We start from the raw sequence: 15,704 nt of genomic DNA, 5'->3' as shown, positions 1-15,704 counted from the left end.
CTGCACATCGCAGGCCACAGAACCTCACCCACTCACTCCTGTAATAGGCCCATATCCTCTGGCAGAGTTACTGAAATCCTCAAATCATGATTTAAAGCTTTCAAGTTACAGAGAATCCACCATTTACTCTAGTTCAAACCGGCAACTGACTTGTGCTCACCACTCTAGAGGAAGGCGACCACCCATCCCCACCCCCAGGTCTCTGTGAATCTGACCTGGGTGAAAATTACTTGCTGACCCCAAATATGGCAATCAGTTAGACCCTGAGCACGTGGGAAAGACCCAGCAGCCAGAAAGAATTCTCTGTAGAGCCCTCCCAATCCAGTGACCCATCTCCCCTGTTGAAGATATTTGCTAATAGCAGTCACAGATGGGCCATATGTCATCGTAAGGCAGTCTTATCAGACCATTCCCTCCATAAACTTATCAAGCTGAGTCTTGAAACAAGGTAGGTTCCCCCCGCCATTACTACCCTGGGGAGGCTGTTTTAGAACTTCACTCTTCTGATGGTTAGAAACCTTTGTCTAATTTCAAGCCTACGTTTACCGAGGGCCAGTTTGTTCTTATGCCAGTGCTGATAAGGCCTCAGTTGGAGCACTGTGTCCCGTTCTGGGCACCATGCTTTGGGAAAGATTGGACAAATTGGAGAAAGTCCAGAGGACAGCAACAGAAATGATTAAAGGTCTAGAAAACATGACCCACCAGGAAAGATTGAAAAAATTGGGTTTTTTTAGTGTGGAGAAGAGAAGACTGAGGGGGGACATAAGTCTTCAAGTATGTCAAAGTTTGTTATGAAGAGGATGATGATAAATTATCCTCCTTATCCACAAAAAGAAAAGGAGTACTTGTGACACCTTAGAGACTAACCAATTTATTTGAGCATAAGCTTTCGTGAGCTACAGCTCACTTCATCGGATGCAGCTGTAGCTCACGAAAGCTTATGCTCAAATAAATTTGTTAGTCTCTATAAGGTGCCACAAGTACTCCTTTTCTTTTTGCGGATACAGACTAACACGGCTGCTACTCTGAAACCCTCCTTATCCAGTGAGGATAGGACAAGAAGTAACAAGCTTAAATAGCAGCAAGATAGATTTAAGTTCGACATTAAGAACAACTTACTAACTGTCAGGGTAGTAAAGCACTGGAACAGATTACCTAAGGAGGTTGTGCAATCTCTGCCATGGAGGTTTTTAAGAACAGGTTAGGCAAACACTTTGTCAGATATGGTCTAAATAATATTTGTCCTGTCTCAGTGTAGGGGATTGGAATAGATGACCTATCGAGGTCTCTTCCAGTCCTACATTTCTGTGAGTCTCCATTCCTCTGATCATCCTAGAAGCCCTTCTCTGGAACTGTTGCATTTGAATTTATCTTTCGTAAACAGGGGAGACCAGAATTGCGCACACAGTATTCCAGATGTATACTGCTTATGCCTGTCACATTGATTAATAATGTATTAATCCTATAAACTATGCACAAACATACTCTTAATATTAAGTGACCTGTATTCTAACAGACATGATGTTAAAATAGTTTGACAATACAATCTGCACAGATGTGTCCTTGGATCAAAGGTGAGGCTGTTGACAAGCAGGCTATATAGCCCCATGGAAATGAATTAAAAAAGAAAAGGTCTGTTTTTCATTGGAGGAAAAACAATACCCTTAGCGTTAACACAGGATACAGAATTACATGAGGAACTGTACCTGAGTAACAAACCGCGATAAGCCAAGTTCTACAACTGCCACATCATCTGTGTCCAATTTGTGCCTGAATTCAGTTTTGTGAGTACGCAACCGCCTGTGAGATTATCCCTGGAGTCGAGGATGGGTTTTTAATTGAAAAATATACTCTCAGATGCAACTTCACTGTGGCATGTGTATTTGTTGGAGCCATTTGTATATTTATTGGATCCTGTTAAAGCTAGGGCTAGTAAAATGTGACGTATGTTCAGGGCTGTGACCAAAACAAATCTTGTGTTAGCAGAGTGATATTCACCCCCTACGCAGAGAGCCGGGTCAAGACCTAGGGAGCATTTAAATTCTACTGTCAAGTCCTGAGGCTTCACTTCAAGCCTGAGGGTTAAAGTAGTTCCTATTCCTTGGCCTGGCTCTGCTCAGGGGGCAATATCACCTGTCTCTGAAAACAGCGAGACTAACAGCAGAGTAAATCTGCAAAAAATGTTATTCAGACGTTCTTGTATTTTAAATACATTCATTTCAGAAAGAGGAAGGATGGCCCACTGGTTAGAGCACTAGCCTGGTACTTGGGAGACCAGCATTCAAGTCCCTTCTCTACCACAGACTTCCTGGGTCAACTTGGGCAAGTCACTTAGTCTCTCTGTGCCTCAGTTCCCCCTCTGTACAATGTGGGTAATAGCACTGCAGTCCCTAACAGGAATGTTGGGAAGATGAATACACTAAAGCTCAAATAGTATGCTGATGGGGGGCGAGATGACTGTGAGAGACAGAGAGAGAAAGAGATGCCAGCTGTGTTTGTTTTCCTCAAAATATGCTGGCCCACAGGTTTATTGGCAAGAATATTTGCAGAAACCGCCATCTTTCTCTTCCAGCAAATACCACTAACTATAAAACTTCTATTCACACCAGAAACCTGATTCAAAGCTATTTGTCCATTCAGGGTATGGACACGTCCTGTGTGACCAATTGGAACACCGTGAGGTTTAAAACATGGTTGCCAAGTGCTTGAAGCCAACTACTCGGGAGCAGTGCTGAGGCTGAAATAGGTTCATATGAAACATTCACTAAGAGGGTGGTGAAACACTGGAATGCGTTACCTAGGGAGGTGGTAGAATCTCCTTCCTTAGAGGTTTTTAAGGTCAGGCTTGACAAAGCCCTGGCTGGGATGATTTAACTGGGAATTGGTCCTGCTTCGAGCAGGGGGTTGGACTAGATGACCTTCTGGGGTCCCTTCCAACCCTGATATTCTATGATTCTATGATCTGTCGTAGTTTTGAAGCACGCCTGGCTTCTGGGAAGCGTGATTCTTTGCAGAATATTTGTAAACAGAAAAGAGGCCAATGGAATGGATAAATTGGTCTTTATGAATAGTTCACCCAGTCTGGGGTCCAAATAGGAACCCAGAAGATAGTTCTGGAAAGGACCTCCCAGAGTGTCTAGTCTGTTGCCTGGCACTTGTGTGATGCCACAGCTGTGCAATATTTCTCACGCTGACCTCCCTGAGAAGGAGCCAGCCTCTTCAGTGAGACTCTCCAACCAGCCCAGGGGAAAACAGTGAGGAGAGGAAGAAGGGGAGTTGAAATGATTGAGCTAGCGTCACACAAAGTACCAACAAAACTCACCCCCTTTTTGGCAGCCTCAGCAGAGCCCAAGAAACTGAATGGACCATGGAAACTGAATTCTCAGCATATCCCTAGAGCTGGTTCCTCCAGGTCAGGTCGGAAGTACACTGCTGGGGGTGGGATGTGAGGAAACTTGCTCTGTTGACCGTTAACCAGTGGAGAGAGAGCTTCAGTCTCCAGAGGAAGGATAGCCTAGGGCTAAGGTGCTAGGTGGAAGTTGGGAGATCTGGCATCTATACCTCCCTCTGCCACAGCTTGGGGCTTTCTATGCAGTTTTTGTACTGCTTTAACTATATTGGTTTAGAAACTAGTATAGTTTGAGGTACAACTCCTAGCCTGGGTGCAGTGGTACCAGAGTAAAAGTGCTTTTACTGGTATACCTGAGGGAAGGAGTGGGGTGAGAGGGAGAGATTTAACTATATTGGCATAAAATCACACCCCTGGATACCACAGTGGTGAACTCAATAGAAAACCCTACTAATAAAGGACTGTCAATAGGGCATCCTTGACCAGCACTGAAATGTTGAGAGAAAATATCATAGAAACGATTTTGTTTGTTCTCTAAATGAACGTAATGCTGGTGAAAGGTGCTGCATTGGCAGTGCTAAAGACTGAAGCCTCTGGCCACCGATACAACAAGTGCATCTGCTGAAGGGGTTAACTTTATCCCCCTGCACTGCCAACATACCTCCAGGAGGACGCAGCATAACCACATGGAAATGGAATTCTGTCTTCCTGGTCCATTCAGTCTTTGACCGTTGAGTCTCGCAATAAGGATGGATGCCAGTTGGCACTAATCACAACTCAGTCAGACTGTGCAAACCCTGACATCTCTTGTAATCTCTCCTTCTCCGTATTCTCAGCTATGCCCTCTAGTACAAGTGATCTTCAAGGATCATTATAGGCTTCCTTCAAAGACCTGGGAGGAGGGGAAATTGCCTGCTATGACAAGTATTTGTTTCACCCCTGCTCCTCCCCCTGCTTCACTGAACATCACAGAGAACTGCCCCCACTCCACCTTTCAGATTTTGTCATAGCCCCCTGCCTTTATGATCCTGTAGAAAAGTGTGTTGCTCCTTTGTTGCGCAGAGGAGTCATTAGTGAGTTGGTTTGGAAAGGTCTTCCCCTTGCACGGATGAATTATCTGTTTCAGCTGGGGTTTATGCCAACTTCTCAGCCGTGTGGAAAATTTCAGTGTCAGAAGGTGCCTGCAACATCCCCATCTGCAGGGAGGGCCATGCGGGGCCAAAATCACACCAGCAGTGGTCCCTGTATGGTGGAAAATCTCAAGTGATGGTGTAAGTGGCAACACCACCTGCTTGTCTTGTGGTGAATAGCACCACCCATGTTGTGTGGAGACTGGACTGACGCAGGAAGGGGTATTTTACAGCCCCCTGCATCAACATTGTGAACCTGGCCTGTTATCTCTCAAAACGCAACTTAAACCAAAGAACAAACACTAAAACCTGCTCCGGAAAACACCAGTGTGCAAATGTCTGCCAGCCCTTTCCCTTTCTCTCTGGTACATTTAACTTTCATAGACTTTCAAACTGTACAAAGAAGTGTGTCCAAATTTGTCTCCTGATTCCTTAACTCTCTTGTTAAAAGTCAAATACCCATGAGTGATTATGGTCCCAGTAGCAACAGAATGGCTTCAGTGATGTGTGTGATGAATCATAGAATATCAGGGTTGGAAGGTAGCTCAGGAGGTCATCTAGTCCAGCCCACTGCTCAAAGCAGGACCAATCCCCAATTTTTGCCCCAGATCCCTAAATGGCCCCCTCAAGGATTGAACTCTCAACCCTGGGTTTAGCAGGCCAATGCTCAAACCACTGACCTATCCCTCCCCTGATGAAAGGAGGCTTTCTGTTAAAACCGTTTTCCTCCACATCCCGACCCAAAAAAGTCTTAGCTAACCACTCTAGGGTCAGATTCTGGTCTCTTACACAGGTGTGAATCCATGGCAGTCAGTGGCGTTACTGTGTATTGAGATCACCTTAACACAGAGGAAAATCTTGCCCAGTCAGACTTTTAGACATTAATGAGATTTACACTTAGTACAGCCTTTGTTCAACGGGTTTTTAACTCTCCAGTGGCACAAGGCTAGGGCTGGCTCTCCAGAGTATTATGGAAGCATTTTCACTTTGTTTAATTAATCTGTTCCTTTGAGCATCTGCATGTCACTTTAAAAAGGCAGCTTACTGGAAATTGGTAAGGCATTGTCTGTTCGCAGGAGAATGGGAGGGCGGGGTGGAGGAGGGGAAATGGAAAACATTTTCTGGAGCAAACAGATAAATTTGAACAGTAGCCTCTGAGCAAACAGTGTGACTCCAGTTTAATTACAATTTGAACAATGATGCCTATCACAAGACTCCAGCAGGAGGCTGTCTAATTGAATGAGGGCTGTTTTGTTTTTAAAATCTTCTTCTTTTGTAAAGCTCATTGGGGTAAGGACCAGTGCTATTTGGATGTGTGTATGCACCTTCTAGCACAATGGGGCCCTGGTCTTGGTTGGGGGCCTCTAGCAGTGCCCCAGCCCTAAATGAACTCCCCTTCCTGGGCACTTACCAGGCTGCTGTGCGGTCCCACCACACTGGACCTATTTGCTCTTAAGTGTCCCTTGGTCCCAAGCTGTACTCTTTCTTGGTTCCCTTTTCCTTCAGAAAGAAAGAGTGGGATCAATAAGGTACAGCCTGTCTCAGACCTTGTTCCATTGAATCTTATCCCTTCTGGGTAAACCTTCCTGTGTGCTCTCTTGTTTAGACCAGCCTGTTCCACTTGCAGAAGATGGGATAAAAGGGGAAGTTACTGGATTGAAATTCACCACTCAGCAGCTGGGTGTAAGGTCTGGTCTACACTGGGGGGTGGGGGTGTCATAGAATCATAGAATATCAGGGTTGGAAGGGACCCCAGAAGGTCATCTAGTCCAACCCCCTGCTCAAAGCAGGACCAATTCCCAGTTAAATCATCCCAGCCAGGGCTTTGTCAAGCCTGACCTTAAAAACCTCTAAGGAAGGAGATTCTACCACCTCCCTAGGTAACGCATTCCAGTGTTTCACCACCCTCTTAGTGAAAAAGTTTTTCCTAATATCCAATCTAAACCTCCCCCATTGCAACTTGAGACCATTACTCCTCGTTCTGTCATCTGCTACCATTGAGAACAGTCTAGAGCCATCCTCTTTGGAACCCCCTTTCAGGTAGTTGAAAGCAGCTATCAAATCCCCCCTCATTCTTCTCTTCTGCAGACTAAACAATCCCAGCTCCCTCAGCCTCTCTTCATAAGTCATGTGCTCTAGACCCCTAATCATTTTTGTTGCCCTTCGCTGGACTCTCTCCAATTTATCCACATCCTTCTTGTAGTGTGGGGCCAAAAACAAATCTCTCTGCAATTCTCCTAGTTCGCGGGGCTGCACTCTGGCATGACGCTGGCAATTTTACTCTTTTATGGATTGATTCTTTTTGGTAAAAATTCAAATGGAAACAGACCAAAACTCAAAAGTAAAGAGTGTAAAACTAAACCAGCTAAAAACTGCAGCAAGCCACCCTCAAACCTGCCACCTCCCAATCTAAAGGTTGATGACATTAATCCCCAGGGCTACACTAGTATTGATTCTTCCCAGGCCTCCGGCAGTATGAACATGGAAGGAAATCAGAACACCACCAATGTTTTCATGTTAGTAACACCACCCAAGTGCTAATCTGTGTGTAGGGGGCTGATCAGTGTAATGCTAGTACTCAGTGTTTGTGTGTGTTTTTCCATGGCTTCCACAATGCTAGCCCATGGCGCTAGGGTTGAACTAATGACTGTGAGGTAGAACTTTCCTCCTCGTTGCATCGCTGGGTGTGACATAATAACCTTCTGTTTGGGTCCCTAAGCTTAAGAATCGGCCAACTCTTGATCAATGGAAGATGAGGCAGTATCGTAGAGAAAGTAAAAATGAATGCCCGCTGCAGAGCGTTGTTGACTGTTCATGGCTCAAGTGTTGCGATTTACTGTCCACGTGGTTAATACTCACTAGAGGGGAATAGCAGAGTGCTTCAGTGACAGAAGAGGCACTCTCAGAACTTTCATACAAGGTAGCTCCTTTCACTTAAGAATCTCTTCCTTTACAGTAGTTGTCACTTTTCATTGTGTTCTTTGTTAGAGCCAGTTCTGTATTGATTCCACAGTGCAAAGGGGCAAGGAGAGAAAGTGCCTTCGATCCCTTCAAAGTGCAATGCATTACACTGCTGCAAGCATTGCTGTTTTTAGCTCTGAGGCCAAATCTGAAGCTGTGACTGGGAACGTACCGCTTTTCTTTTACATTTTCCTACTGAGGCCTATATGAGTGTCTGTTATTTTCCAGTGGAAAACATCAACCCATCCCTTTTTAGGCCGGTGTTCTCAAATTTCTTCAGAGGATGGGCCACATCTTAATAGCGACACTGGGTAAGATTTTCAGAAATGTTTAACGTTGGCCTAAATGCTTCCGTTGTGAAGCCAGTGGTGAAACTCCCGTTGCTCCACTGGGAGTGGCATCAGGCCAATGCTGAGTGCTTTTGGAAATCCCATGCATCGCTTCTGTTCAAAATTGTATGGATCATGGCCTCGACCACTTGCAATCACGTCACGTCCTTGCAGCAATTGCTTCCATAGGAAAGTATATAGTACCCACCTCCTTGCACTGTGGGAAGGTAGCATGGTATAATGGTTTTAAGACAGTCAACCTGCTCTTATTCTAAACTCTGCCAGGGACTTGCTGTGTGATCTCTAGCAAGGCATTGAACCCCTCTGGGCCTGGAATGGGAATAATCCCCATCTCTGTGAAATGCATGGATATCCTCGTCCTGTTTTTCATGCATGTGAACAGTGTGTGGCAGCTGCAAGACCGCTTGTGTCCCCTTGCTCTCAGTGTACCGGAGATGCTTGGCTATAGAGGCCAGACGTTCTGAAGAGCTCTCTTCCCAGTTAGGCATGGAAATGAGTGGCTGGAGTTTCAAGGGAGCTCAGCTTGGGGGTTACTACTATGGGAAAACTGTGAAGTACATCCCTGCCCCTTCCAGTGAATGGTTGTGCTTACCTTTTGTTACCTCTCTTCACCATCTGGAGTCCCAACAACGTCTGAATCCGGAGAACACTACTAGCCATCTTGGGCTGGCTAGGAGTTGGCAGCCTTTTCCATCCGGTACAGGCGCTCCCATCCATGCCTTTGGTACCTCCACATTGCATAACTGCAGTGCCCTCTGCTGTGCTACTCTTGAAAACTAAGGGGAAAAGTCAGTGGATGCAGCATATAAATACTCGTTCACTTAGTGCTGTTCCTGGCAGGGAGCCTATAACACCTGTGCTCCAAGGACAGCGTTGGCTTCCAGTTCGCTGGTGCAGGTCAAGGTGTTTCGTTCTGACCTTTATGTGCGTTTATGGCTTGGGTCTGGCGTACCTCTTTTTCTCTGCCTGGGTGCTTGTGCTCACGAGTCCTGGATTTGTATGTTTAGAGGCTGCTGGCCAATCCCCCAGCTCAGGAATTCATTTCCCAACCACCTTGGTTGGGCAAGTCCTGAGTCTGCCTGCCCACTCTGCAAGGCCTGTCAGTTTGCTCAGACTTCCCCTGCAGAGATGTGCTCTGGGGGGGGAGTTGTAGATGGCATGGGGACATCTCTTTATACAGCGACAGTAAGTTTTAGATGAATATCAATATGTAGGTGCTTTATAAAGTTGCACCTGGGACGAGAGATATGTTCATCATATTTAAAAAATTGATATTTATCATGAACGAAAAAGTTTAACAGTCTAAAGTGACTAAAGAGAAAGGCCAGTGGGAGGCCAGAGTGGGTGACTGAAATTTGCCCCTCATGTCACTTCCTAGTTGCCCACCTTCTGCAAACCTCTGCATCCACAGTGCTGACCATGGAGCATTTATTGCCACATTCTCCCTCCAAACACTAGTGGGCAACGCGTATTTTAAAGGGTTGCCATTGACTGAAACGCAGACCCAAATCTAGATGTTGAGTGAAAAAAGCAAGAGAGGCACCTGCATGCGCTTTAACAAGCGGGTTCCAAACAAATTCAGCTTCCCCGCCATACTCTGCAACCCAGACACTAAGACCCTGAATGTGAAACGGATTTTATTATTATCTTTTTTTTAAAAAAGAAAAGGAGTACTTGTGGCACCTTAGAGACTAACCAATTTATTTGAGCATAAGCTTAAATTGGTTAGTCTCTAAGGTGCCACAAGTACTCCTTTTCTTTTTGCGAATACAGACTAACACGGCTGTTACTCTGAAACCTTTTTTTTTTTAGTGTCCAAGATGTAAATAAACAGCATGAACAATGGAAAATTAGACTTTGAGTGTGGCTAATCAAAGGTGTCAGTAACGTAGCTAAAATTAGGTGTCTCTTTAACGGTCCATTTCATAAAAGTTGCCCCTGGATCCCGAAAGCCCACTTCTGAGAGCGATACAAAAGTCAGTAGCACTGAGACACAGAAGGGGAGAGAGACAAGGAGGGGGAATGCCAGGTAGGAGGAGTGCTCTGTCACTGCACCCTGGTCTGTGTTTGCAGTTCATTAGTTCGTGTTAAAAACATCAGGCTGCCAATTTAAATCGCAGCTGGCTTGGTGGGAATTTAGAGATTATCACTTGCTAAACAAAATCCTTTGTTTGTTTCAGCTTGCAGATTCACTGGTGCCCTTGGAGATTAAACCTGGCATTTCCTTAGCAACCGTTTCTGCTGTGCTGCATACTAAAGACAACAAGCATGTGCTTCAGGTATGGTTTGATGGGGATTGGAGGAAACTCCATACACAGGGCAGCCCTGGCATCTGGGTCCCAGCTCTTCCCATATGGCAACCCCTTCAACTGGCACCTGTGCCCACACTGCAGCAAATGTAGTCAGAGGCTCTCTCCTAGTGCGCATGAGCGAGGTGGGCTCCTGGATGAATTAGATGCGGAATGAAAGTGGGCTGCTTCTAAATCTCCGTGCTTCTTTCATTGGCTGTGCACCTAGCTGAGATAAAAGGAGGAGAGGGATCATTCATAAGGAAAGGCCACAAATCACATTAGTGTCTGTCCCTAGTACAAGTACTGGGATCAGTATCATTCAGTCTTTCACAGTGGACGGTCATGGAGTAGAAGGTAGATGGCCTTAAAACACTGCGGGGGAACCCCCGTCCCCTAAGCGAATTAAATGCTCTGTTCTCCTAGGGGCAGATCATGCACCACAGCACTGGAGTTAGACTGTGAACTGAGGTTCTCCAATAGTCAGCTGGGGAGAGAATCTTTCCCCACTTAGGCTTAAGAAGCAGTTTCTGCAGCACTGCTTTGTAGAGGGAGGCAATGTCTAAACCAATGAAAGCCGGGCCCTAGCTCTTCGCAGAGAACCTTTGCCCTCCTGAGCACCTCCTGCTCATAAAAGAGCTGGGGTTTGTGGGCCACTCCTCCCTGTCCCCGTCCCCCCCAGTCTGAGAAAAGATCAGCAGTTCAGGAGCTACACTGTTCCTGGTAAAGAGGCAGTGGCATTTGGGCTGCTCTGCTCCCTTCCTCCCCTCCAGAGAAGGACCCGGAAGCTTCCCAGCATGACGCAGCATACTTACCTGGGCAAACTTTCTAACTGCTCCAGAGAATGCTTTTCCAGGGCCGGCCCATGCAAAATCCCTCCCTGTAGGTTGGCTTTTGTCATGCCAGTGAGAAGCGGTTGACATCGTTAACACACACAACCCCCAACAACTAGTTCCTCACTCGGGATTTGCCAGTGCAGCCTGACTTGTGTGTGTGTCTTCTAGGTTCGAAAGGGTGGGGACGGCCTCATTTGGTCTTGCACAGCACTGAGAATGTTATAGGCGCTAAGTCAATAATAATGGCATAAACCGCGAGGCCTGAATGTGCAAGAGCAGGTGCTTAGCACGTTCTGCACATTGGGCTCCTTTAAGGCGTCTCAAGATGGGCACCCAAAAACTGCTCATTGCTTTTGAAGATCCTAGCCTACCGGTGATGGCGGGCAGTGGACTCCAGGGTCAGTTTCCCTGTCTTCCCTTCAGAGCTAGAACACCCCCTTCTCAGCAGTGAGGGTAAAATAGTCTGCCACTCCCCACCACCTCTTACGTTCATGCACCCAAGGTTACTAATGCTGTAAAAAGCTTTTCAGCTGATCTGTTACTGTGCATTCTTGCCTTTAGCCCCCCCCAAAACCCGCACAACCCCCAGCCAGCAAGAAGAGAAAGCGGGTGAGTGACGACGCGCCAGAATGCAAACCTTTAAAGCCGCTGCTGAGTGGCTCCATTCCCATGGACCAGTTTGTACAGACACTGGAGAAGGTAATAACATGTTTCCTGTAGCATGGGAGGTTCAAATGGACTTTCCCAGAGCCCAGAAAACCAGTGAAGAGCAGGAAAGGGGATTATATACGGTGGTCCAAAGGGGTATAAAAAGACTGAACAGGATGAAGTGAAGAGATAATAGATACTCTGAATATGGGGGTGGGGGTTCTGCTGTCTGACGTATCTTCCCAAGGAAAGTGATGGAAGCCCCTTTTTAGCCGTCATTTTAAAACCATGTTGGACAAATTACTGCAGGATGCCACTGTGAGGAGCCATCCGGCTTTCATGGGGGGAGACTAGATGGCCTGTCGGGTGTCGTTTTGCTCTTCTCTCACTGTACAAATACATTTGCCCCCCATCAAAATTTAAAACTTTTCTGAACTCTGGCTTTGTGCTCTGGACACCTCAGTAATGGTGTTTAGCCATGGGAGTTTGGCGGAGCGTCACTTAGCTCCAGAAGGGATCCCCGCTAACACAGTGCTTTTTAAACTGACAGCCTTAAATAATGCAGGAAGCCTCATAGCAAATTAACCTTCCTTCCTCTCTCTTTCTCCGTTGCAATGTGTGTTATATATCATTCACTGGTTTCTGAGGTGTGGAAAGGGAAAAAAAACTATCAAATGAAAGAGCCAGGTATTTAGCTGGTGGAGGTGCGGAGAGGTTGCTTATGGTGAGAACAGCACAGAGCTGAACTGGTAGAGAAGGGAGCAATGTCTAGGGGTTAGAACAGAGTACTAGAAGTCAGAGTTTAATTCCTATACCTGCCACTGAACTGGTGTGTGATCCTAAGCAAGTCAATTCGGCCAAAAGTTTCAAAAGGGCAGATTAACTTTGGGTGCCTCTGGTTTTTCTTGAGGATGTCTTGCGATACCTAGGGGGCCTGATTCCCTCCCTTCCCCCAGCTGGAGGTGCTGAGCTCCCACAACTGCTTTTTAAGTCAAGGAAGTGGCATGTCCTTAGTGTCTTTGAAGATCAAGCCCTAGCTGTCTAAAGTTGGCACCCAAAATGAGTTGCCATTTCTACACATTTTGGCTTTAACCTCCCTGTACCACAGTTTCCCCATCTATACAATGGGGATAATACTTAGGCTATGTCTACACTGCACTTTCATCGGTAAAACTCTTGTCAGTCCTGGGTGTGAAAAAATCTCCCTGACCGACAAAAGTTTTCCTGACAAAAAGCGCCGATGTGGACAGTGCTTTGTCGGTGGGAGACGCTCTCCTGCTGACAAAGCTACCGCCCCTTCTTGGAGGCGGTTTTATTTTGTTGGCGGGAAGTGACACAGCTGTGCTGCTGTAAGGTGCACAGTGTAGACCTAGCCTCAGTGTTTATCCTAGGAATTTCAGTAGGCTTATAACTAATGCTTACAAAGCAGTTTGCTACTTACGGAAGCTTTCAATCCCACATCATCTTGGTGTTCTAGAATTTGAGTGCAGAGCTGTGTCTTTTATGGTCATTAACACCCCCTCTCGCCCCCCCAGTATTTCACTGCAACTGCATTCTAAATGTGAGCACTCTTTCTCCCCAATCCCCATCTGCAGCATGGTTTCAGTGATGTGAAGGTAGAGGACACAGCAAAGGGACACATTGTGCTCTTGCAAGAGGCAGAAACCCTCATTCAGATAGAAGAGGATTCGACACATATCATCTGTGACAATGACGAAACGCTCCGGGTCAAGCTGCGGGACCTGGTCCTCAAATTCCTTCAGAAATTCTAGCAGTTCCCCGACAGAGATCCTGCCAGCCTCCCCTGAACGAGGAAAGCAAAGCAGGCCTGTGAGACGACAAAACTCCAGAGCAAATGTAACCGCTTCCCCTGGGGGAGACACAGAGAGCACCTCTCTCATTCATAAAGAGCCAGAAAACTTCTCCCGCATGAGGGAAAGGGGGGAGTATTTTATATATAATTAATTTTAACCAACTTTTTACAACCTTTGAAACCAATTCCCTTGCTGTAAATTTGGGTTTAGAGCCCCTCGGTAAGAATTGCAAAATAAAACATATACTGTATGTTTTCATCCAGGTGAAAATGCTACCTAGAAACAAACAGCTGTCCCGGATTACTATTAATACCACGGACCCTGATCGTCTGCCTGAAAATGTTCATTGCAGAAGTCTGCCCATGTGGTGCTCATTACTGGATGGGCGGGAGGGGAAGGGTCTAGGTTATTTACTTTTTACCAAATGTGCCCTCTATTTCCTTTTGCTCTGATTGGCCAGTTAAACCAGTCAGTTTTATTTTCTGATCCTTTCTGCACTTGTGCAATGCTGCAGTCACGTTTTCATTCCCCACACTGGGGTGGGGCGGTGGGATATTTATCATCACTTGAGGCCAAAAAAATTTTTAAAAAGATGGGTATCTAAAACTAGTTTCTTGGGTTTGAAGTTAGGCACTTATTTAAGTACCCTGATTTCCCATCCGCCCTTGAAAGGTCAGTGCTCCTAGCAGCTCATGTTGAAGTCGCTGGTAGTTCAGAGAAGCTGAGCTCCTTTGACCATCAAGGTACTTATTTGGGTGCCTAAATATGGACTTAATAGCATAACTTTAGAGGGAGACTTTCACAGGAAGAAAAAGGAGTTAGGACTCCGCTCCCGTTGTGCTTAACTCTTGTTTGATCCTTCTCAAAACCTCCCCCGTCAGCCTTCATTTTCAGAAATCTTGGCCTGAAATTTTAATAATCACTTGACCGATTCCATTCATATCCGGGTTTATGAAACTTTTGCCTCCTGCGTGTGGGGGTCTAAACTCAATGAATAGGGCCACATTAGAAAGCAGCCAATTGATCGCATTTCACACCATTGTTTCCAAATGGGATTTTTGTATTTACTTGGAGTTGAAAAAACCATAGTAAGAACGCTAAAGCAGGGGCAGATTCTGTGGTTTGTCAAAGCACGTGCTTGCCCAGACCATATTTTGTGCAGGTATGCGTGCGTGTGTACGTACGTACACTTGGAAAATACATTTGCTTTTTGGCCTGTAGGAGATGAAAGCAGTATAAGAGCTCCACAATAAAAAGTATTTATTTATGCTTGTGCAGCTTCCATACTGCATTTTCTACACTTTAGATTTGTGTTTGATGGGCTGGAGAGGCTCCTGCAGCTACACCTTTGCTGGGTGCGTGTCATGGCATGTGACAAATAGTGTTATTAAGGTGATAAAAACTGGTTTCAGTAACATTAATCCTAATAAGAGTTTACAACATTTGCAGTAGTTCTGCTTCTTTATAGTCCCTCTAAAATGGGATAAAAGAATTGGACTTATTTCACCTTGTAATTAAATCTCCAAAAAGATTATTCTTAACACACAAAGGCTGTGTGATAAACTCAGCCGAGTCAGGGAGGAAAGGGAGGGAGCGAGTGTGGGGAATACGTGAGTCCTTGAAAATGTCTCTCATCTGGGTAACTAAACCGTCTCCAGCGCTGAGCCCGAGTTCCACAGTGTTATGTTTGAGACTATTAATTTGCATTGATAATAGCAGGAGAATTTACCTGAGGCTTTAAGGAGCTGGATTCTCGAAGCTGAAGCTTTGCATTTGTGCTTGCTGAGTCAGCCTGGCTGGAGTGTCCCCAAACCAACTGCCAGCCGGCAGACAGGCCAGCTAGCCAGATATTAGTTTCCCCTTGTCACTGCCTATACTGTGAGTGATTTAGTATCATGAAATTAAAATCAAGGTCCTGCTGTGTAATCCCTAAAGGCGACGCCTGGGAGTTCAGGAGCAACAGCAGAGTGCAGTAATTAGCAATACAGAGATGTTAAGTTGGGTCCTGCTGTCACCATGACTAAGTGCAAGCAGTGAAGGAAATGGGTTTGCTGGGTGACGTAGATCTTAAAAATCCTGCTCACTGTTGTGCTGGTGTCTACTGGAGAAGTGGAAGTAAATTCACTGTCTAGAATGTACATTGCGTGCTGTGAAATTGTTCAGTGTGTCTTTTAATTACAGCTGTGTCATGCTTTGCTCCTGAACTGGATTCTAATCCCCATTTTAGGAGGTAGTATGGTAGGTAGCATGCTGGCGGGGAGGGGAGGGGGGTCTATTCCTGATGCTTTCACACGCTTGCCAAGTGATCTGAATGCTGATAGCAGAGTC

The 15,704-nt window shown here is 45.9% G+C and overlaps 1 protein-coding gene across 2 annotated transcripts in view; it reads left to right on the top strand.

Annotated features, from left to right (window-relative positions):
• The window catches only part of INTS9 (integrator complex subunit 9), an 82,375-nt gene extending 66,891 nt beyond the window's left edge, over positions 1-15,484 (top strand). For both annotated transcript variants that reach the window (XM_074946763.1, XM_074946764.1), the window contains 3 exons: positions 9,971-10,069; positions 11,476-11,613; positions 13,158-15,484. In XM_074946763.1, coding sequence (XP_074802864.1) covers positions 9,971-10,069; positions 11,476-11,613; positions 13,158-13,334 — 414 coding nt within the window. In that variant the 3' untranslated portion in view covers positions 13,335-15,484. The remainder of the gene's footprint in view (positions 1-9,970; positions 10,070-11,475; positions 11,614-13,157) is intronic.
• The last annotated feature ends 220 nt before the right edge of the window (positions 15,485-15,704 follow it).

Source organism: Natator depressus, chromosome 3, assembly GCF_965152275.1.
Source record: "Natator depressus isolate rNatDep1 chromosome 3, rNatDep2.hap1, whole genome shotgun sequence".
Classification (NCBI taxonomy): domain Eukaryota; kingdom Metazoa; phylum Chordata; order Testudines; family Cheloniidae; genus Natator; species Natator depressus.
Note: the sequence above shows the minus strand (reverse complement) of the source record. Positions and strands in the feature narration are given on the sequence as shown.